The sequence below is a fragment of the Amphiprion ocellaris genome, chromosome 19 (assembly GCF_022539595.1).
Source record: "Amphiprion ocellaris isolate individual 3 ecotype Okinawa chromosome 19, ASM2253959v1, whole genome shotgun sequence".
NCBI classification, from domain to species: domain Eukaryota; kingdom Metazoa; phylum Chordata; class Actinopteri; family Pomacentridae; genus Amphiprion; species Amphiprion ocellaris.
In genome coordinates, this window is record NC_072784.1 from 19,323,123 (window position 1) to 19,347,030 (window position 23,908).

Sequence of the window (23,908 nt, forward strand, 5' to 3'; positions counted from 1 at the left end):
GGTGTGTCCTCTTCCCTTCTTTCTTGGTTCACAGCAATATCTTGCCTTGGATGATGCTTCTGCTGGCCTTTGGGTGTTGGTTATTGAACAAAAGATGGTTTCAAACACCTTGGACAGCTCAGGATGTTCCTCCACCAGGGTGCAGGCAGCCTGGTGATGATTCACATTGATCCAGCAAGAAAGATTCAAAGAAATTATAGGCTTATTGAGCTATGAAACCCAATACCAAGACCTCAAGAACTAAGGTTACCTGGCTGCACTAATTTGCCCCCTGCTACAAGTAGATACTGCTTGGACAGATGAATGGCATGAGAAGAAAACCCCTTCTCTCTTGTCATCAATGGGGACCAGGGACTATTGCTTGTGTTTGGTAGATTTTGAAGTTTGCCTAGAAGAAGTATGCTACTGAATCTGAGAATATGATAAATCATATCATCTTCTATGAACACTTTATGCATACCTAAAGCAGAGGTGAGTACAAAAATGATCTCTACTTTCTTTACCCTAGTTTCCTTGGATGGATATTGATATAAAACCAAACTGCTGTGCTGAAAAGATAAACTTTAGAAGCCTGGAACATCTTTTTACAAGCAACATTTTAAGAAATGGAGAATTTGAAACCAAATTTTAGCTAGTAACAATTGCATATTGATCGTTTTCACCATGATTTGTTGAATTGAAAGGATATGCTTCGAGATTTACCTTCTTCAAGACCAAAAATTAGCTCAATGGCCACCATGTCAGCTGTATTTTTAATCAGAGGTGTGTTTAGCACTTTATCAAGGACTCAACCACTTGTGATGTTCGAAAGATCCTTTTTTGTCATGAATTGGAGATCTTCCAGTTTGCCCTCCTGCCTTCTTGAGCTGCTGTTTCAAGAGCCTGAGCTCCTGCCTCAGCTGGCTAATCGTAGCTACCGGTCATCACGTACTGCAACAAACCTTTCAGCAGCAAGGCTGATTGCTGTTATAGCCTGGAGTTTTCTGTCACTGTCACCCATCCCTCTTGGATCAAGGATTGCTTTCACATCCTTGTTACACCAGTGTCACTTCTAAGTGTCAGCGTAACTCCGCCTACATCTTGTAAGTGGTTTTGCCGTAGTCACTGGAGCATGGTGGATCTGGTGATTTTACACTGCCCTGGAAGGTCTTGGATCTCACCATGAGTCTTGAACTTTCTTACTCTTAGTCCTGTGGATCATTTCCTGTTTTCTATTTGAAATTATGTTTAATTCATACTTGATTCCAGCATTTCACTCTTATTTCACCACAATCCCAGTCTTATCTGAACTTTAATCAAGGATATTTAGTGACTTAAACTTTAATGTGCAATAACTGATTTCTTTGACCACTTGGGCGTATGGCAAAAGTTGTGAACATAACAAAACGTGGAAAATAAATGAATCTGGTGAAGCCCAAAGCTCCCAAACAGTCTTTTTGGTGGTCTTTGGTGTACAGTTCATAGTACTTAGTTTCTACAGCTATGGTAATGTGCTCAAGAGGGAAAACCAGTTAGTAACCACCTGGACTGCTTAAAACTAAACTTTACTGCACAGTTATCAAGTCAGCGTATAAAACTATTTAAGGTTGTATTTGTGTCATGCATAAATATAGGTGAGAGTTAAAGAAAAGATAAACAGCTTTTGTCATATCCAGCATTATCGTGCATGGATATGGCTATCTGATGGATTCAGAAGGTACCAGTGTTAACCCCAGTCAAACTTGCAAAAACACCAGTAGCATAGATGAGCTTTAGCTGTTAAAATGTCTTTGTCTATGCATCCAACTCTCACTGAGCAACATTATCATTCATTTGTACAAATATGTTTCTCTTGTGATGCATTTTGACTTATTGTTACTAAAATAAATAAAGTGTGCCCATCAGATTAAACAATGGAATCTCGAGTACCACACACTTGTGTTCTATAATGTTCTGAATATGCCATCTGATTTATGTTTGAAGACAAATACATGATCTATACATGAGCAACTGTCTGCCAATTAGCCTACACATATACAAAACTGGAGCCAAAAAGAAATAAGGGTTTCATTGTCAGTTCTGACCACATTTTTTTACAACCACAACCAGCAGAGAAGGTGATAATTGGGATATATACTGCACATAGATAGATGCAAAAGATGTATAAGCAACTATGTTTTCATGTAATTGATGCTCTAGGAGCATTGTGGTTGTTCAATAATTCTACACAATCAGCTTTGTAATAAAAATCACAAATGCTGCTAACATTATTATCTTTTCAAAGAAAAACCATGTGTCACCTTCATTAATTTTCTGCGACACAGGACCGAGCGCTCAGACATCACTCCAAGGCACCTGAGAAAATGCCAAGGAGCCCATTCACATATCACTCTGCCATTCAGAGACAGTTCCCTTGTAGGCTGTAAGTTAATGCTTATAATGCTTTGATCTGTCAGTACAAAGCTTAGCAGCCTAGTTAATTTGTGAGATTTATTGTGGCTTAAATATTTTTCTGCTACCTTGGCCTGTTTGCTGCCTCATATTTGTGTAGTCGCTGTCTACGAGATCTTTGATTTTCAATACTTGCAGCCTCAGCTACACCCATACATCAAAAGCAGAACAGGTGTGTAATTTACACCACCTAGTATCAACAGAACCTCTACTTTAGCGTTAATGTGAAGCCCATTCTTAGCGGTGTCTACCAAACTTTACAAACGGTGAGCACCAAGGCAGCTCTAAACAGCAGATATGATCCAAATAAAGACATGGGATAATGTTTAAAACTCACAGATTCACTTAATTGCACCAAATTTCATGTTCGCATTGTTCTCCAGAAATAAGGATTTGTGATTATTTCAGATGTTGCTGTAGAACGTCAGAGAATGCTGCCAAACATGTTCCAACATCACTTATCAAACAATCTGATCCAAAACAACTTCAACATGGCTTTTTGCAATAAAGAAGCTGTCACCTTTAAGCACTAAAGACAATAAGGTGTTAGAAAGCAGCTTTGAAATTTATGTCCAAACATGTCTGCTATGGTAGCCTTAAAAACCCATCTTACCCTTAAGCTGCCAAGACACTTTTTTTCCAATACATTATCTGCCTTTTCCTACTATTTTCCTTGCCGTGTGAATTGTTAGGTTGTGTAATCCAAAAGCACAATGCAGGCCCCTTTAGATAATGAGGCCAGACAGATAGCAACAGGTGTGACCATTCTGAAAAGGCTCCTGTCACCTCTCACATGCCAGGATGCAAGTGTTCTTATTGTGAAGAGGAGTCTAATATCTAATCCTTCCCCACAGCTATTCCAAGACAATATGAAGCCGGCATAATGTAGAAATGTGCAATATTTAATGAGAAAGACTCTTTTCCCTGTCTTTAAGAGAGAGTGGAAACGGTGTGTTATTGCTCTTATGAAAACTGACTGCACCTTTCCGTTATTCACTAACAAGAGGATTTTAATTTTGGTCACTGAATGAAGATTAATTTGAATGATTTTTATCTTTTTTGTGTGTGATGTGTTACAACAATAATTATCAAAATTATAACTAAAGTTTAGGGTTCATACACCACTAATAGTAGAGACTCAATATTCTCTACATTTGCAATGTGGTGGAAACAAAACATTTTTTTAAAAAAAAGTTGTGTAAATAAGAGAAGATGCATTTTCTAAATTGTGCTGAAATTTTTCAGCCTTCATGTTGGGAATGTAAAATTTTGCTATATAAAGTGATATTTATTGATTTTTTTAGCACTTTTTTGAGGAAGGTTTTAATCAGAAAGCTTACATTTACATCATATTTATATAATGTCTCTATATTATTAAGTCAAAAAATCACTTTAAAAAAGTATATATACATTTATAACACTATTTATTATTCCACAATATAAAATGTGAAATTTTATTTCAATTATATCATGTTGGCCATCTTTTTGGAATTAGCTATTCAGCATGGATATTCACCTACATGTGTGAAATGTACATTATGATATATTTTTATCATTCCCAACAAGAAGACTTTATTTTTTAAGATAAATTGAAAAAATAGAAATCTGAAACTGCAGGTGATTGAATTGGTCCTAGAAATAATCTCAGCAAAACCATACAAGTATTTAAGGTTTCTTTAAATTCGCCTAAATTTGAGTTTTCAGCACCCAAAAACCTGAGCGGCACAAGTGTTTGGCTATTAACTAAATTTTGATTAGGGGGGGATTTTTTTTTTCCAGAAATGCTCAGAGATAATTAAAATTATTTTAAGGGTTGTCCAGAAATCAATGCAGATGGTAATTTCGGGCTTATCCCAGGTATGCACAGGAAAGATAAGAATGATTAAATCCGCCGGCGCATTAATGAGTATGAGATGTAAAATAATCCTAAAAGGCATGGCAGAGTTGCTGCAGGAGAAGCCAAATGTCAAGTGCCATTTTATTTTATGGAGGATCCTCTTTTTTTCACTTTTTTTTTTTTAAAGGGACACGGTTCTTTCTTATCCAAACTGAGCCTTCAGAGCCTCTAAGATCTCATAAGGAACACAAAGCGCACAAGAGTAGCCTGAGCAGACAGATGGATTTATGGGGGGAAAACCATTGTCCATTTTGAGTTGATTTGGGCATGAAACTTGTAAATCCCTCCCCGGCGTGTGTTATTTGAAAATGCAGTCGAGTAACAGAGCAAAAGCTAAATAAAAAATAATGATATACAAGGAGAAAAAAGTATTTTTCGTGCTGCTTCTGTCCAGGAAAATCAACAATTCCGTGCGTAAAATAACATAATTTCCAGAAACAACAATTAACAGAAACCTATATTTATTTCAGTCATCCGGTGCAGCAAGAGGCACAAATTTATATCTAATCTGATTGAGTTTACGTGGATATAATGTGGAAAATAAACCGATATGATGGAAGCTGCTCTGAAAACATTTGGTTAGTCATTTGGCTTGGAAATGAGAGGCTTATTTCTGAAGACGCTGATTTAGACTTGCAGCTCGAATGCTGCAAATGAGACTCTTAATATCATGGCCCATAATTAATTGCGCAAATTTGTTTCTATTAAATAAAACTAACACATACTGAGAAAACTCTATTAGCCTTAATTAAGCTTGATATCCTAATTTAGGGAATGTGTGGTTGAAAACAAGCCGTTTTGGTAGATTTTTTTCTCTGTCTTTCTCCGATATGGAGAAAAAAAAGCCTACCAGCTTTCTGCCTTTGGGCTGCTTTTGCCTCCTTTGAGAGTTGGAAATGAGAAATGGAAATGGAAATACCAGGAGGTGCTAAATTAGCTGCCTGATCTGCACTTATTGCCGCATACAGGCCCCTATTACTTTGCCAATCTGTGCCTCTCTTTTAGCATTCCGGGCATGGAGAAGCTTCGAGATAGCAGATTTATCAAATGGGAAAATGAATGCATGATGATCAGTTAAATTGAAAATCAGCGTCTGCATGACAGCCCGACCTGACACCTCCGTAATTAGAAAGAAAAATGATGGCGTCCGATGCATAATAGAGCAAAAACAATTTACACTCTCCCATAATGATCCGGCGTTCAAATTGAAAATTTCTCCGGGTATAAATTGAATTCATAAAGTATGATTCATGGACGACACATCTCCTGGAGGCTGCCTGGGCATATCGATTGATAGTTTGTCTTGAATCATGCAGCGTGCAGCTCTCAGGCAAGAAAAGCTTAACTACTTAAGCAAATCGCTAATTTCACCTTAAGGCCACCAATGTGCAGCCAGCGATACTCCCCATTCAATGTGCTAATGAATTATGGATGAACTGGGCACACGTCCCAAATAGCCTAAGAGTAGCATTGGAAAAAAAAATAATACACACCCAAGAATCTTAGGGGTTATTTCAAATCGGGGCCCATAATTTAGTAAATAAACTTCAGTGTTCTAAAGAAAAGGCAACCAGGAGTTTTTGGTCAATTGTGTCCGGATTTGTGCCAAATTGCGCAAAAGGACTCTTATTTTGAAATCAACTTCAGTCAATCAATAAGGTGCATTATGGAAAATTGCACATTATGAGGGATCAAATATAGTTAAAAAAAAGGTACAATAAGGGATGTATAGGCTGCAATATCTGCACCATAAACACCATGCAGACACCTCTAACCCACAGCCACGCAGGCCTAATCTTGCGCATGTTCCCTGCGTGTGCCATGCTGGCTGTGTCTGGGTCTCACCCCCCACCAAAACCTAATAAGACATTGCTTCCTAGAGCAAACAGCTGCATGGGGTTGAAATTTATGTAAATATTTTGAAAGGGACACTGGCTCAGAAATTCATTTGCGCTGGCTCAGACGTAAAGCTCACCCCTCTGATTATTTTCAATTTATTTGCAAATCAAGACCCAAAGAAGAACACTAAAGGGCTTGTGGTTTCATTTTTTTTGTTAAAGCAAGCAGCTCTACATATAGCTGGACTGCGTGTTTTGTTGTTGATAGTGTTTTATCCATCTTTTCCTCGACATTTCTTCCTTGGGTCGACTTGATTGTGGTCAACACTGCTAATATTGCAAGGAATAAAGAAAAAAAAAGAGGGGGAGCAGATGTCCCAGATCCTGCACGGCTTCCCTGGGGACCACCAACCCTATTAGAACAAATGTGTTCTGCTATTGTAAATAGGCACGTTTGCCTCAGCCCGTCCTATTACAGCCGACGCATGATCAATAGGCTGATAACACAGAAACATCAATGTAAAGCGACAGAACAATGAGGGATATCATCGAACATCTATCTTAATATAGCCCTGCTACAAGGGGCCCTGACAAAGTGGAGAGAGAGAAGAGAAGAAGAAGAAGGGAGAGGGAAAAAAGAGCTCATGAAAATGCCTCCCCACGAATCCCCATCTCCTATCCAATATGCACAAACACACACACTCCCAGCTGCCGGGGCTATTATTTTCCTATTTCAATTTGACACCCAGGCCTTTTCATGCTAATTCTATTATTCTTGGAAGTTTATGTGATTTCATATCACTAGAAATCGGTAATGTATTATAACCCCCTTTGAGCTAAAATAAACTGAATCCCCCTGCAGTAGCCACCGGGAAAATAATTACTTTCATATCAAAACTCTGCAGGAGTCGAGCGGGTCCTTTTCGCCTCAGGCTCGTAACCTCATTTCAGTGGGGGCTTATAGATGAATAAATTTGTTAAGGCAATATACAAAGTACAACATGAGATTTCTTAAGAAAGCCTACTGTACCGTATAGTCCTGCACTGGATGTGCTGCTATTTAGGGTCTCACACGGTTGGAGGTGCTTGTATACAATAGATTTATTTAAGAAAAACCTTACATATATAAATAGTATAATACCTTTCTTACAGCTCTTGAGGATTTTTGTTGGTCTTGTGTTTTTTTTTCTTCTTTTTTTGACAAGTTATCACACGTTAAAGGAGAGACTCCTGACTCACACACACACTCGCAGAGAGAGAGAGAGAGAGAGAGAGAGAGAGAGAGAGAGAGAGCACATTGTCAAAATATCAGCAGAGTTTGGGGGAAACCTAGAGATTAGATGCAAATATGTAGTTTCTGCTTTGGCCTAATGGAAGGTGTCATTTAGAGGCTATATGCTTTTTTGTTTGTTTTTTGTTGTTTTTGTTTTTTGTTTTTTACCGCCACTGATTTATTCCATGTTGACATCTTCTTTAGAGTCTGTCTTTGTTTCTGCAGAACAGTCACTGAGGACAGACTCGGGGTGCTCCTTGCTCTCTAAATGCTCTTTTCTGTCTGCGTCGGCAGCAAGTTGTGGACTGTGTTCGTGCGTAAAAGTCGACTCGCTGCAAATGACAGAGGTCTGAGTACTTTTGCCAGTGGAAAAGGCGGTCCTGGATGGGCTGCTGTGCTGTGTCTTTTCCTCTGCTCCCACCTGTCCCTTTTGCGTGGCGTCTGCAGAGTCCGGCGAGCCGCTCCTACATCCCGCAGAGCTCCCGCAGCGCGCACCAGGCTGGTTTCTCTCCGCCGGTGCGTCACCGTCCGCCGCCGTCGTAGTCGTCTGCGTCGTCGTCTTCAGGGCAGTTTGAGGAACAATGAATCCAAGCGGCTGTGTGATGGGATAGAGTAGGAAGTGTCCTTTCCCTATCAAAGGCCGTGAGGAGGGTAAGGCCGCTGGGTTGCGTCTCGGTCTGGTGTCCGAAAGGAGGCTCTCGACGCTAAAAGGGTTGAGTTTCTGCAGGCTGGAGGCTCGGTTGCTGCCGGAGCACAGGCTTGACCGGTGGCTGGGGTCGGGGGAGTCCAGCTCGGATCCGCCAGCATCCCGGTCTAAGTGTCTTTGGTTCTGGTTTTGGGTCTGGAGAGGGTGAGGTGTTTGGTCGCAGCTCGATTGGTTCCCCCCTACTGAGTCAAAAGGTTGGCCAGTGTGGTCACTGTCGGTCACATGTGAAACCCCGCTGTCGCTGTCTGATCCCGGGGTGTGAAATAAATCCCCAGAAAGGAGCTTGTTCTGGGACTTGAGCAGCCGGCGCTCCTGCTTTCGCTTCTTCTTCTCCAGCCTGTCCAGCTCTCTCCGGGCGATCTCCTCCGGGTCCATGGGCTCCCCGCTGCAGGTGGTGGGGTGGGCGTTGTGCGCAGGTCGACCCGGACCTTTCTTTGTGTTCTCCTTTTTCCTCCACTTGGCTCTGCGATTTTGAAACCATACCTGCAGAAAGAGAGAAGGAGAAGGGAAAAAAAGAGTTGAAAAAAACCGAGTGTAAAGTCTGTCATTGCAAGGGGAAAATTAATTAGGCCTGTGTCTTAACAATATGGTAATTAAACGAATAGCGAGGTTACAGCTTGCTCTTGCTGTTTTCTGTGCAGGCCTTTAATTGGGCCTTTGATTAAATATGGGTGCATCAGGCAGCAAAAAGTTGGGAACAAAAGAGGATTTGGTTTAACTCATGTATAGGTCTCTAAAAGCCTTAGAAACCACACTTTGTTCCCAATTTAAAGTCAAAAATTAGATAAGCTTCGAATTTGCTGTTGTGAAAATATTCTTGGAAATAAAAAATGCTGATTTTTATCCATGCAGTTAAAATAATATGAATTAAAAGCAGATATAGTCTATGCTGAAGATTGTTGGCTATTATTTGTCAATATAATTGACAAAAAATAACACCGTTTTTATTGTATTTTATTTTTTAAGAAAATGTAATCAAAAAGCAGAAGGTGTAATTAAGATTGATTTATGTGAGTAATTTGTGCAGGGAAATGTCAGACAATACAATCACGCAGTGATATTTTATTTTAATATTTTAAGTATATATAATCTTAAAAATAATTTGAAATGAAATTATGTAAATTGCAAGTTGTCCAATGGTACAGTGAGATTTTTTTTTTAAATCTGTGAATTCGCCATGGATAAATAAAAAGTAAACAAAGAGACAACACACACACTCTCTCTCTCTCTCACACACACACATACAAGCTTAAAATTACCACTCACATTCAGAAAACGATAAATGAATATTTACCTGAACCCTCGATTCTATCAAGTCCAACCGCAGAGCCAGAGCCTCCCTCATGAACACGTCCGGATAGTGACTCTCATTAAAAGCCTTTTCTAATTCCTCCAGCTGCCAACCAGTGAAATTTGTGCGAGTTCTTCGTCTCTTGCAACCGGGGCTATCTTTGTCTGGGTCCCCCGAGTCTGACAGCAGAATAAATGTAAACAAAGGGTAAACATGTGTGTGTGTTGAGGGGGGGAATAAATAGATAAATAAATACTACAATTTGCTGTCATTTTAACAGGATTGACTTCGAGCACGAGCAAAGAATATTAGCAAAGTTTAGAGGTTGAAGAGGATATTTGGAATTGAATGCACACTGCAGCTTCTGTGCAATCCGTCGCCTTGTTTTATTTTCTTCTTCTTCTAAATTAGCAGGTAATTCTCAAATGTTAACACAAGCATTCCTTCAGTGTGGTAATTTTCGACTGACAGGAGCGTTGTTTTCTTATTTTCTTTGCATGCATCCTCTGCATTCACGGTGGAAATGAAGTGGGAGGCGAGGAAGACTCATCTGCGTGCGCCTCTTTAAACGCAACTTGTAGTGCAATATCCTGCCTTTGTTGCTTAATGTGTGCTCCTTTTTTGTCTTTGTGTAGCTCTAGCCAACCTTGAGAGGTTATTGTGCGACGCATAATGTGGCTTACCTGTCAGTTTGTACTGCTGATTATCTCCATTCATCCCGCAGCCCGAAGACAAGAGGGGGTTGGAATTACCCACCGAAGCCGCGCACGAACCATTAAGTAATCCGTCTATTGAGAAGGGAACCGCGGACGCAGATTGAAGTTGATGCCCGGCTAATTCGTAAACGTGATGGTGGCTCAGATGGTACGGGAAGCCCACCATCCCGCCGAGAGAGCCTCCGAACTGGGCGTGAGGTGGATCCAGTATCCTGCTGTCCATCATCCCGCAGGCAAGAGGAAACGACGTCTGGAGGCCGGCGACGGGAATTTAAAAAGCATGCAGCGAGTGTGGCCAACGAGTAGGGGACATGATGTGAAGGGAGGGATGAGCTGTACTTTATCCACATGAACCTCCCAATAATTAGCCCGGGCTCTGGGAATATGAGACCCAATGAGAGGCGGTAATGGGCTCTGACGTCAGAGGCGCGCTCTGCAAACGCTCCCCGTATCGATTGCTAATTAAAGCTGACATCCACCTCAATAAACAATATCAGAGCTGTCACAACAAGACAGGAGGGCTTTGATAAGAACTACATCGCAACTACACGGGGGACCTACCGGGAGGAAGGGCTCACTGGATCCCGGGGAAGAGGGGAAAAAAACGGGGGGCTACAGGCGGATAGATTAAGCAGAGAAGCTCCTGGACTTTTTCTTTATTGTTTTGTGCACTGGAGGACCTGCAAATAGATAAATATTAGAGTAGATTAAACCGTATTTCGCAAAGATGTATTTGTTTCAACCAGGATTTTATTTTTAAAAAGATATTGGCACAGAACTGCAGCCTTTTTAGGCATTGTTGTTGGCACATTTTGGCACAAAACTGTAACCTTTTACGCATTGTTATTGGCACAAACTGCAGACTTTTACTCAACGTGTGGACCCTTCTCGTCCCTTGAACCCCACTTTGTGAGTCAGAATGACCCCCTATGTTACTTATATGAATCATCATTTAAATGCATTTAACTTTATAGTCAGAAAGAGCGTAAAAATAGCATAAAATAAAAAAAATATGTAGGGTGATTTGTGAAATATGGGTGCATTTAAAGGGTAGGTGAGGTATTGCTGAAGGCACAAAGGCAAACTATAATATTTTACTGTTACAAGGCTTCACTTATGACCAGGATGGATAAAATATATGAGTATATGAAGGAAGGCTTCGAGTTTACAGCTAAAGAATAAAGACAACACACCAAAATTGGATAAAATAAGGAAAATAATGCCATTATGTGCTCAACATTCCGCGTCAGGAAACAAAACTGGAGAGCCTGTGCATCCCCTTTGCACTCAATATGTGTCTAGCCCAAATCCTATCTGGTCATTACTTTTTCCCCCCCCCAAATAATTAATTCGACTTTATTTATCCCAAGTCTGGCGCTGTCATAATGTTAATCAGAGTTGAAATTTCGCACCCCACTCATTCCCTGACCCTTGGCACCCGGATTGGCATGTTGTAATAACCTGAATCTCTCAACAGAAGCTGCGATAATTGTTACCCTATTAGCATGCAAATTGTTTAATTAATATTATTATGAGGAAGTATATAATCCGCTCGTCACTTGACCCCCAAGCCCAAATAACAACCCTCTGTATTCCGGCGTGTAGCTCTACATTTTAATGAACTCCTCAGAAATGATCTCGCCCATTTATCCATCTTCCCTTTTTCTTTTTTCTTCTTCTTCTTTTTCTTCTTTTAAAGCAGCACTGTCTTTGAAGCGTTCCCCTCTCTTTTGTATTTTAACTTTAATTTTAACGCACATGGACAAGATCTTATGAATAATTCCTCCCCGTTCATGTCTTTTTGAACATCTAAAATTCAATAATTGCTTTTCGTCAATTCCGAGCATATATAGGCTGCCCCCCCCTCCACACCACACCACACCACACCACACTACACCACACACACAACCCGGAGCTCAATGAAAAGCAGCCCTTGACACAGTCTCCAGAGACATTGCATTTAAATCCGTTTTTCTACAACGGGTGACATTGTCAGATTCGAGCTTTAATTAACCCGATAATAAGGCGAACAAGGCCAGCATTCAGCCCGGATGCTGCCCCTTGCCTTGTTACCTTTTTTTTTCTCCTTCAGAACTGGCCCCTTTTGGCAGCTCCTCAGAGGAGGTGTGAGAGGGGAGAAATCATAATAATAAAAAATAAATATATCTGTGAGCCGTTTGTTGCAGCAGGACACATAGTCTTTACTGCATTTATGTATTGTTGATTGGAATCAATAAGAGCACGGGGGCCTATAGACTAATTGATTAACTTTCTGTCCACTGAGATAAATTCCAGGACAAATAAGTGTTGGAGGCTGACAAACACACACACACACACCAACACGTTTTCCTCTTTATGTGTTCAAAAATATAACAAGTCCCAGGTTCCTGTGTTGAATATGAACTGCTGGGATTTCAATAAATATCCTTTATGACGTTTTCTACTTTTTTTTTTTTTTTTTTTTTTTTTTATTCCACTGCCTGTGACAGTTTTTGACCTCAAGGCTTATCCTGTTGTAACCCTTCACCTCAAGCACAGATTGCATGATAAAGAGGCCCCTCCATCCCTTGGAGATGCATTTAAATTCACTCTCAAGACTGACTGAAAGACAGAGAGCCTGCAAAGTGTGCTATAGATGGGATGGGATGGTGTTTTCTGCTATTGCTGCCTCATGTTTTCTTTTCTTTTTAAATAATTTATAGGCGTGTTAAATGTTGCTCTAATCTCAGAGTCTTAAAGGTGGCTGTAAGTCCACTGCTCACCATAGTGATGAATTAGGTGAAGAAAAAAGCAGCAGTGGCACTGATGGATCGCACAGGAAAGTCCCTCCTAACACAAAACTCATTCATTTGCTAATCAAGAGGCTAAAAAAAAAAGATTTCAGTCACTTGTTTACCTGGAGTTTTTGCATCCATCAAAGTTTTTGGAGCTCAGTAAGCTCAAATCAACCCTCGCACTTTATCTTTCCCTTCCCTAAATAGCCTGAAGTGTCTTTAATGGCAACTTTTTTGTGTGTTGTTTGTCTGTTTGGCTGAGTCCCCCTATAAGAGGATTTTGCAGCTGCACACTCACCTGACTCCAAGATAACCAGATAGGTGAAATTCATAGGCTTGCCAACTTAATATAGGTGTTCAAATGATAGCCCCCCTCCGCAATAAAAGACCTTATCAACATGCCCATCCAACACTGATGCCTACTTTAGCAGCACAGAATCAAATTCATTTTTAATTAGGCAGGCAAATTAATAGGCGGCAGTTTAGGAGTTTAATTACTCAATTAACTTCACGCACGTTAATTTTTAACTATCTAAATTAGGTTGCACATTATTCGATTTGATGATAATTATAGAATTAAATCTAAATTAATTGTTTTGGATGATTTGGATGAACTAGATGCAATTCCAATTAAACAGCAAGGGGGGTGAAGAATGGGGGGGAAAGAAGAAGAAGAAGCTGGTTGCCATTTTAAGCTCGCAAATCCTTTGATTCGATTTTAAGCAAGAAAACTCTGCCTAGAAATTTTTTCCTCTGATCCTACAAATTCTCTTCCCCTCTAATCCCACAATTAAAAGTTTCCTCCCATCTAATTATCTGTAATTGTGCCGCTGTCAAAGTAGAATGGAGAAGTGAAAGCGATTGATTTGGACTTTTAATTCAGTTCATTTCTGATAGAAGAGAAAGTAATTCCCTTCAAATTACCTCATTCAATCCTGACACCCTAATGCCCTTCAAAATCTTTTTTTTTTACTCCCCAGTATTTATATATTAAAAATGAAGCTAGAATGACTAGTGCCTCCTAATAATAATAACCAAACTTCCATTAGAATAATAATTTCATTTCAATTAAAACTGACTTATCACCTTTGCTAAAACGTGCTTAATATGCCGAAAATTATCAATGCTTGAAGGAGCCCAAACTGGGGAGTCTAATTGTAATCAGCAAATCAGAGGTGCTTGTCGCTGCCGTGCCTTTGCAGAGAGGCAGTCTCGGAAATAGAACTAATTTACTCAACTCCCCCGGGAAATCCGCTCAACAGATTAACATTTTCAAAATATAGTAATGATATAATTTGAGAAATGGTGACGCCAATTTGTGAGGAGCCTTTGTGCAGAATAATTTGCATTTTTTTTCCCTCCTTCGCCACCGCCTGCATTTTGCCCCCGTTAATTACAGCTCCGCAGATGAAGGGTGTGCTGTTTGACTCAGTGCTTATTATTCAACTTCAATCTAATAATTCAACTCTACAGGAGTATGGAGGGAAAAAAAGAAGAAGAAGTGTAGCCTATCCAAATTTTAAGCCATCCTGCCTATAATCCCAAATGGGTGTGGATGGCTGCAAATGTGAATAGATGCATGTAGGCATGAATGTCTGTTACTGCAGCTCACCTTGCTTCTTCCATTTTTTTTTAAAAAAAGCAGCATCAGACAAAAACTTTCTTCCTATGGATGCATAACCTTCAGGTCACCTTTCTGCCCACATATTATCAAGATTCCTCAACTTTGGAGGCTGATAAAGTGCAAAAACTGTGCATAAAGTTGAGACAATGCCCTCAAAATTTAGCTATTTTAGCTCCTTTGAAAAAAGAAAAAAACACCCAGTGCTAGTTGCTAGGTTGCTTGTGTAGTTTATTTTGGTTTCAGCCAACTTGGAAGTGATGGCAGGATTGCTAGCAGTCCCTCGCTGCTTCCTCACATTGCAAAGATCTGGTAGAGAGAGCAGTGACTGTACTCTGCAGCCTGGCCATCTGCTGCTGTACAAAAAAACAACAACCAAAAAACAAAAAAAACAGAAAAAAGACCCCAGATATTTACTCAAACCACACTGGAGCAAAAAACAAGACAGCCTGTTCTGACACAAAAATACATTTTGTGGAGATAATCTGTCATTTTGAGGTGTGTGTGTGCAACAAACTCCAAATCAAAACATGAAAAAATGCATCCTTTGGTTCTCCTCGGATTATGCCATCCACCTCCCGAACAGCATTCCGCATATCAATCATCCTCACACGCCAAATTAAACATGGCAGGACACCTACCTGCCTTAACCTTTAGGCAACCTTGACCCTGCATCAGTCTCACCAAAAATCAAATCTCAAAAGACCTCCTCGAGTGTGGATAAAAAGACCTGCTGTGCCCTCTAGTGGCTGTTTAGCTTTACGTTATTTGTACAAAGCAAGAGAGCTGACAGGCACAGAAGCACAATAAAGCATAAATCTAATGGATTTAGCACATCTGGACTCCATAATATGTGGCAACGTGAGCAAAAGCTGCATTTTTTTTTGTCGGAAATAACTAATATTTTTGAGTAGGAGGGGACCTTTGACCTCTTGATTTCCCCACAGCAATCAATAAAGTGTGTTATTGTTACTACTACCGTTTCAAAGTTTGGGGTCACATTGAGATGTGCTTATTATTTAAAGAAAGATTTTTTTTCAATGAAGATAACATTAAATGAACCAGAAATACAGTCTAGACATTGTTATTGTGGTAAATGACTGTTCTGGCTGGAAACAGCTGATTTTTAATGGAATATCTCCATAGGGGTACAGAGGAACATTTCCAGCAACCATCACTCCTGTGTTCTAAGGCTACACTGTGTTAGCTAATGGTGCTGAAAGGCTCATTGATGATTAGAAAACACTTGTGTGAGTGGCAGTTTTTATGGAAAACAAGAAATTGCCTGAGTGACCCCAAACTTTTTAACAGTAGCGTAGGTGTTGAAGTTGAAGAAGCACATTCTGGCCTACTAACATTACCATAACGTTGTTTAATGCTTATTGTATTGCCATTTTGCAGTATAAATGACAGACTTGAAGTCAAACTAGGCTGAAAACTGAACACAAAAAGCACAAAAGTTGGACAAGAGTGAAAAGTTATTGCTTTTTAATAAGATTTTGGTGCATGAGATTACTCATTTTTCAATACTTCTGGCTTTGGTTTTCAGTAAGGAGTCCTCCTTAGCTCATAGTTTACTTAGAAAGAGGAGACATTCTAACCACATTTCCCTTTCCTTTCCTTCAGCCACTCTGCTGAGAGCTTCCTGTAATCCTCTAATATGACTGATAATCCGAAACTACATCCTTAACAACGGTTGAAGACGAGGAGATGTGGGTCTGAGAAAGCTTTGGGGATGTGTGGTGGAGCGCCAGGTGTTTTTAGAGTGCCGCCATCTGGCCGCAGCGTTAGCAGCTTATGAGCCAGGTGCTGCAGAACAGGAGAGAAATTTACGCTCTCTGTAACTGCTTCTGTCGGTTCCTGATGATGCACTCTTTCATTATATTCAAGATCTCAGTGGAGGAACGTCTCCAGTTCATGTCGCTTAAATCAGTTACTTTTATTGTTCCCCTCCTAATAATTTTGTTCCTTATGAGCTCAAAATGTGCAGGAGAATAATGGGGACACTGAAAAAGCCATGACATCTCCTTAAATATTCTTGTAATTCATTAAAGCCTATGAGACATTTGGTCAGTCATTATGAAGAACCTTTAAATACAGTAAATATGGACTGCTGATGCCATGCAAAAGTCTTTCTGTCCAGTTTTCTTTGGTCCTCATTGTTGAAATTCAAGCATTAAAGAAAAAATGTTACTTCTCAGACTTTTTTCATCCTGTTTTCACCATAAACAGTAAAATACACACAATGAAATGTGCTCATTGTATTAATTCTCATCTTTATTCATGATTCCTCCTCAGCTCACTGAGCAGTGGCTTGTAGAAGACTCCTGCTGCCATCAACTGGTAAAACCTGCAAAGACACCATTTATCCTCCAACCAAGAGGTTCCCTGCTCTGACAGCTTAGCATTAAAGCCATCAGTGTGAAAGATTCAGCTTGCGTGTCATCTAAAACAATGCCGAGGTCAGTTTCACTCCATTAAGCTCACAGTCCAAACTTCAATTGAAGAACAGCTCAGATCCATTCTTGGTAAATTCTGAGGAGATTGGATGATTGGACTTGGGTTTAAATATTTAATTTTAATATCAGGATTATATAGCTCTAATACACTTTTTAATAAAACTAAGTTACACACATTTTCATGACTTGCGTTGCTTTCAAAGACTCTTTTGGGGTTAAATATTTCAAAGGATGGGAATCAAATAAAACTTTCCCTAGCTGACATATCATAGGATATGAGTTTGTCAGAGAGTCTCTTAAATTTAATTCAAGGACCGCAAAATTACACATTTTATGACTCCTATTACGTCTAAATCAACCTTCAACTTAGCTAAAACCAAACACAAGTATAATGGAAACGAACACATTTATATTTTAACCAAACTTTAGCAAAAGTACTGTCAGATCTGACACATGCTATGAGTTAAGGGCCTTTTGGATTTTGCCTTTTGTATTGAAAGATCTGCTATGGAAGCTCTGTGAAGCTGTAGGTCGGGAGAGACTGGGAGGCCCGTTTATGAACCAAAGTTGACCATAAATAAAATGACAGTTGGTAACTTCTGGGAGGAAGTAGTATCATCCAGCTTTCTGAAGGAGATCAAAACCTAAAATCTATTTTAAACAATAATAAAAGTGTTTCTGGCCTGACATCTGGTGTGCAAACATGGATCAATAGTCAGTAAATGACCGACTAAGGAGCACATTTATGGACCTTAACTGTGGTTTACAGAGGAACGCAGATAGGAAACAGATACTGCAGAGAAACAGCCAGATAAAGCCACATAAAAGTGAGCTTTAATGATGCTCTTTAATTTCATTTCCAAAATTAGAATAACAAATCCAACAGTACTGTCTCCTTCAGTGCAACACTTGGTTGCTGTCTAGCTAATAACATGAAACAGAATGATTGCAGGGTTCAATAAACTAATTTTCTCCTAAAATATTCAGTGACTAAACCAGTAAGAGTCTACAGTTACCTTTAAATGCCAGCTGGGCTTTTATCAAGCTAAACAGTTAAATTAATGTCTTGTTGCACAATCAATGGGAAATGTTGTCTCTCAGGTAAGTATGTCTTTAAACACACCACAGCTCCCACCTTGAGTCTTCACAACTCATCTGTAAGAACACATGTTGACAGAGTGCAGACGCTCAGTGATTTAAGAAATGCTGACAAATGGTAAATAGAAGGCACACTGACATGATGGAAACACTACTGATTTGGTGATAACTGCTCATTCAAGCATTTATATAACCTGCAACAAAAATGTTTTCATAAATTGCTAGTGCTTGCACAAGACACCAGCAACTGTCTAGGACTGGGGTGTCAAACGTACAACCTGTGTGCCAAAACCAGCCTGCCAGGAGGTCCAATCCAGCCCATGGGATGACGTTGCAAAGTAAATACTCACTGTGAAAATATTTAAAGACACTAAACATTGTGCAATATAATGTCAGTCAGCTGCTTCATAGTTTGGTTTGGTGGAACCCTATTGTTGCATACACTGCCACAACTTTTGTGTATTTTTTTGTGTATAAATGTTATACATTTACAAGGCAGGAGGATAACTTAACCTTCTTCTTAGTAGTTCCCATTTTAGTTTGTGTGGTGTGGTGTGTCGGGATCACTACACAAATATCAGAATAAATGTGAATAATAACAATTTCTAGATCTTGACAACTTCTTTCGATCATAAAGTAAAATACTATATTGTTCTGCTCCGGATACCTGTGATTAAATGCTTTGTGTCTTTGTAGACACACAGTTTTCTGTAAGTTGTGTAAATGATAAACTGAGGCATGATATTGTTGAAATTGCACTTTTTTTCTTTAGAAATATCATGTTGTTCATGATGTTTTGTAAAAAGGCTGTGATTTTGCTGGTCTGGCCCATTTGAGATCACACTGGGCTGAATGTGGCCCCTGAACTAAGATGAGTTTGACACCCCTGGTCTAGGACTTTGACAGAACAGCTCTAGAATGTGCGTTATGATTATTTATTTAAAATTACATTAAATAAAAAGCAAACTAAAAAGTTTTGACTTGACTTAACTATTTTGTCTGATTTGTTTGAATTTATTTTAAATGATTATCTAATTTGACTTTTTTTCACTTGTAAACAGTTGTTTAACATTATTTTTGAAAGATGCTATACAACTAAAACTATTATTATCATTAGTATTAATACTGCTACTACTACTACTACTGCCACCGCCACCACTACTACTACTACTATTACTACTACTACTACTACTACTACTACTACTACTACTACTACTACTAATAATAATAATAATAATAATAATAATAATAATAATAATAATATGAATAATATGAATAATATAAATAATAATAATGCACCTTAGGGCAGATATTAACACCAACAATTTGCTTTTCAAACCAGTTTTACTGTTACTAAAACTCTATACATGTAAAACTGACTTCATGTAATGAAAGACCTCTCATAAAAGAGATTTTTTATTTTTTTTTTGCCATGTTAGCATCTCCATATGGCTTTTTCTTTTTTAATCCTGAAGACACATCATGAGCAAAATAAATACCCAACACTGTGACTGTGCATTTCTAGTGCAAACGTCTCAAAAACACAAATTCAAACTTCTGGAGTTTCATACATGGCAAATCAAAGAAACTACAGCTTGGGGCTTTCTGTATTCTTCTTCTTTCCGTGCTGGCTTCCAGTTCTATCATGTATGGCTGAATAACCTGAGCAGTACAACTTGCCATTGTGTTGCTGTAGTTTTAAAGTGTCTGAGCTGAGTTGCAGGTGAGCTGGTGTGCTTGAGCTGCAGTGAGGGGAAAGGGATGAGTGGGGAGAGAGGCAGGCACTTCATAGATCTCTGCATAGTAGAAGCAATGATTTAGAGTTACATCTAAGTCATTTTAAGGGAGGAAGGACTTATCTTCATGGAAACACTTCTAAATACGTTACACTGATACACAGAGATGATTTTTTAGGGGTTTCATCAATGATCAGAGAGAGACTCTAACTACAGTAGTGTCTTATTATGTCTGCAAATTCTGAAACCTGAGATTTTCACTTGAATTGAGAACTAGGTAAGAGAGAGGAGGGAGATGTCAAAGGTCATAGTTTGTTGAAACGAACCCAAATCATTACCTGCCTTTTTACTTGTGTCCTCTACTGACTTTGCATGTCAACAGAGTCGTCTCCATGACAACTGAGCTCTGGAAAAAAGCTACTAAATGGATCTCGAGTTGGGATTGTTTTGTCTAAACTATGGGAATGTATCAGTCTTACATGCTGCTTCACCTCAGGAGAAACACCAAGACAGGATGAGCTGCAATGACAAATTAATTAGGATACAAGCATCTTTCTGAGTACAATTAGCCGACAGGAAGGGTAAAGGACCGGGCTGGAAATACAAAACGGTGACAAGTGCAGTGGTCTTGATTGTATTGCTACTTAGAAAAAATTGTAATCTGCTTTTGAAATGAAAATGTTGGAGAGATGTGAAGTGTCATTTTGTTCCTCTACACTTGAGAGAAGCCCAAATTGGGGTCCTTTGTTTGACGGTAACCTCATTCAGAGCTGAGATACTTGGGAAATATGTGTTCCCACAGACAGATGTGAGGAATACATGACATGTTTATTTAGACATGTTTACCTGAATGAGTACACACTGACAAAATTGTTGGTACCCCTCGGTTAATGAAAGAAAAAACCACAAAGGTCACAGAAATAATTTGAATCTGACAAAAGCAATAATAAATAAAAAATTCTATGAAAATTAACCAATGAAAATCAGACATTGTTTTTGAACCGTGGTTCAACAGAATTGTTTTAAAAAATAAACTCATGAAACAGGCCTGGACAAAAATGATGGTACCCCTAGAAAAGACTGAAAATAATGTGACCATAGGGACATGTTCAATCAAGGTGTGTCCTCTAATTAGCATCACAGGTGTCTACAAACTTGTAATCAGTCAGTCGGCCTATTTATAGGGTTACAGTAGTCACTGTGCTGTTTGGTGACATGGTGTGTACCACACTAAACATGGACCAGAGGAAGCAAAGGAGAGAGTTGTCTCAGGAGATTAGAAAGAAAATTGTAGACAAGCATGTTAAAGGTAAAGGCTATAAGACCATCTCCAAGCAGCTTGATGTTCCTGTGACTACAGTTGCACATATTATTCAGAAATTTAAGATCCATGGGACTGTAGCCAACCTCCCTGGATGTGGCCGCAGGAGAAAAATTGGTGACAAATGGAAGAGACAGATAATACGAATGGTAACAAAAGAGCCCAGAACAACCTGTAAAGACATTAAAGGTGAACTCCAAGGTCAAGGTACATCAGTGTCAGATCTCACCATCCGTCATTGTTTGAGCCAATGTGGACTTCATGGGAGACGACCAAGGAGGACACCATTGTTGAAAACAAATCATAAAAAAGCCAGACTGGAATTTGCCAAACTACATGTTGACAAGCCACAAAGCTTCTGGGAGAATGTCCTATGGACAGACCAGACAAAACTGGAACTTTTTGGCACATCAGCTCTATGTTCACAGACGCAGAAATGAAGCATATGAAGAAAAGAACACTGTCCCTACTGTGAAACATGGAGGAGGCTCTGTTATGTTCTGGGGCTGCTTTGCTGCATCTGACACAGGGTGTCTTGAATCTGTGCAGGGTACAATGAAATCTCATGACTATCAAGGTATTCTAGAGAGAAATGTGCTGCCCAGTGTCAGAAAGCTTGGTCTCAGTCGCAGGTCATGGGTCTTGCAACAGGATAATGAGCCAAAACACACAGCTAAAAACAGCCAAGAATGGCTAAGAGGAAAACATTGGACTATTCTGAAGTGGCCTTCTATGAGCCCTGATCTAAATCCTATTGAACATCTGTGGAAGGAGCTGAAACATGACATCTGGAGAAGGAACCTTCAAACCTGAGACAACTGGAGCAGTCTGCTCATGAGGAGTGGACCAGAATACCTACTGAGAGGTGCAGAAGTCTCACTGACAGTTACACAAATCGTTTGATTGCAGTGATTGCCTCAAAAGGTTGTGCAACAAAATATTAAGTTAAGAGTACCATCACTTTTGTCCAGGCCTGTTTCATGGGTTTATTTTTAAAAATAATTATGTTAAACCACAGTTCAAAAGCAATGTCTGATTTTTATTGGTTAATTTTCATAGAACTTTTATTTATTATTACTTTTGTCAGATTCAAATTATTTCTGTGAACATTGTGGGTTTTTCTTTCCTTAACTGAGGGGTACCAACAATTTTGTCCACATGTGTACATAGTGCATGGGGCTTAAATTGTTTTGGAAAGTGTATATTATTCATACATAACAATAGTAGCAGGCTGCTTTGTCTGTCCTGCAGTTACAAAAAAATTATCACAAGGGGGTGACATAAACAAGAAGACATGAGGGGGAAAATCTAACTTATAAACTGGCATTGTGGTGTATTACAGGAGGACATTTATAGTTATTAAAGGGTGTCATTTTTACTAATCATTTTAGAGGCAGAAATGTTGTTTTCATCGGTGCAGCTTAAATGTTTGTTTTCTCCCAAACCTCTCTTGAGTTGTAGAGATATTTTCAGTTTAGGAATCTAATCACTATCTCCAGGAGCAGAACTATATAGTGTGTATGGAATTATGTTAATACAAGAGAAGTACAAAAGCTGGATTTTTCTCTTCTTTAACAATGCTTTTGTACATTATAGCATTCAACTTTGGTTTGAAAAGGAAACTGAAGAACAAACTGGTTTCCACACCAGAAAGCGGATAGTTAAAAAAAAAAAAAAAAGTAATGGAATTAATATCAGTACTGACAGCATTACATTGTTTTTAAATTATTGAGCTGGTTTATTTGTTCCAGTTCCCCATGTGACCAGTAGAGAGCAGTAAAAACTCTGATTTTATATTGACTGCTGTTAACACAAGGATAGATATAATATAGAGCCCTGATTTTTCTGTTCTCAAGAGAAAATCTTTCTTTTTAATTGTGCAGAATCGCACAGCATTTCATGCAAAATCTGAATAACTGTCTGTGTCTTAGCATGAAAAATGTCACACTATTTGACACATGCCAGACTGTATTACATATGATTTCATGGTTTATCTATGTAATTTATTGATATGATCTGATTATATATCCACAATTTTAGGTTAGCTACATATGAAAATCTAACAGCATCTCTATACATTAACAATCTCTCCTTGCTTTAATATATTTGTCTTTATTATGCACACTGTGAGTGATGATTTTTATATTTTCCTGTTTATTTATGAAGTTATTGTATTATCTCTCTCTGCTGTTGCTGCAGATCTGTTGACATTTTCATAGAATGGTGCACACAGAGATAACATTCTTATTGTAAGTTTTATTAAAAGGCCTAAGTAAAGTTGAGAAACCACACTCTGGCCCTGTCATCTGGCCATGACAGTGTAGCCCTTGACAAAGTGACTCATGTTCTTACGGCTGCCCATTTTGCTTCCAACACATCAACTTCAAAAAGGGACTATTCACTGGCCAACTAATACATCCCATCCCCTGACAGGTGCCACTGTAACAACATAAACAATTTACTTGCTCCACCTCTCAGTGATTTTAATGTTCGGACTGATACTTGTATGCGGCTGGTTTGACTGAATTGATGTGACTCCAGTTTTTTAGTTCAAAATACATGTATAAAATATATATACAATTTTAAACTACCACTTCCAGTGCTGTCCAAATAAAACAGTGACAAATGCAGATGTGTAAACCAATTACAAACAGCATTTATAACAGGCATGACACAGCAATTTTGTAACACATCACACAACATATCTTTCAAAATAAGTACAGTCTTCTTTATCGTCTATTCACTGTG

At 39.0% G+C, this 23,908-nt stretch overlaps 1 protein-coding gene across 1 annotated transcript; it reads right to left on the reverse strand.

Moving 5' to 3' along the window:
* Positions 1-7,248: 7,248 nt before the first annotated feature.
* On the reverse strand, positions 7,249-10,498 carry uncx (UNC homeobox). Its single transcript, XM_023292138.3, has 3 exons — positions 10,119-10,498; positions 9,439-9,614; positions 7,249-8,627 (listed from the first exon to the last, which is right to left on the reverse strand). Exons 1-3 carry the CDS (start codon positions 10,375-10,377, stop codon positions 7,617-7,619), a joined length of 1,446 nt encoding a protein of 481 aa, XP_023147906.1. The 5' UTR covers positions 10,378-10,498; the 3' UTR covers positions 7,249-7,616.
* Between the last annotated feature and the right edge of the window lie 13,410 nt (positions 10,499-23,908).

Excerpts from the sequence above, each read along its gene's own strand:
- uncx (XM_023292138.3), bottom strand. The coding sequence starts at position 10,377 with ATGATGGACAGCAGGATACTGGATCCACCTCACGCCCAGTTCGGAGGC. Across the intron at positions 9,615-10,118 it reads TCAGCAGTACAAACTGACAG|ACTCGGGGGACCCAGACAAA; the intron begins GTAAGCCACATT and ends TTCTGCTGTCAG. Across the intron at positions 8,628-9,438 it reads TGATAGAATCGAGGGTTCAG|GTATGGTTTCAAAATCGCAG; the intron begins GTAAATATTCAT and ends CTCTTTCTGCAG.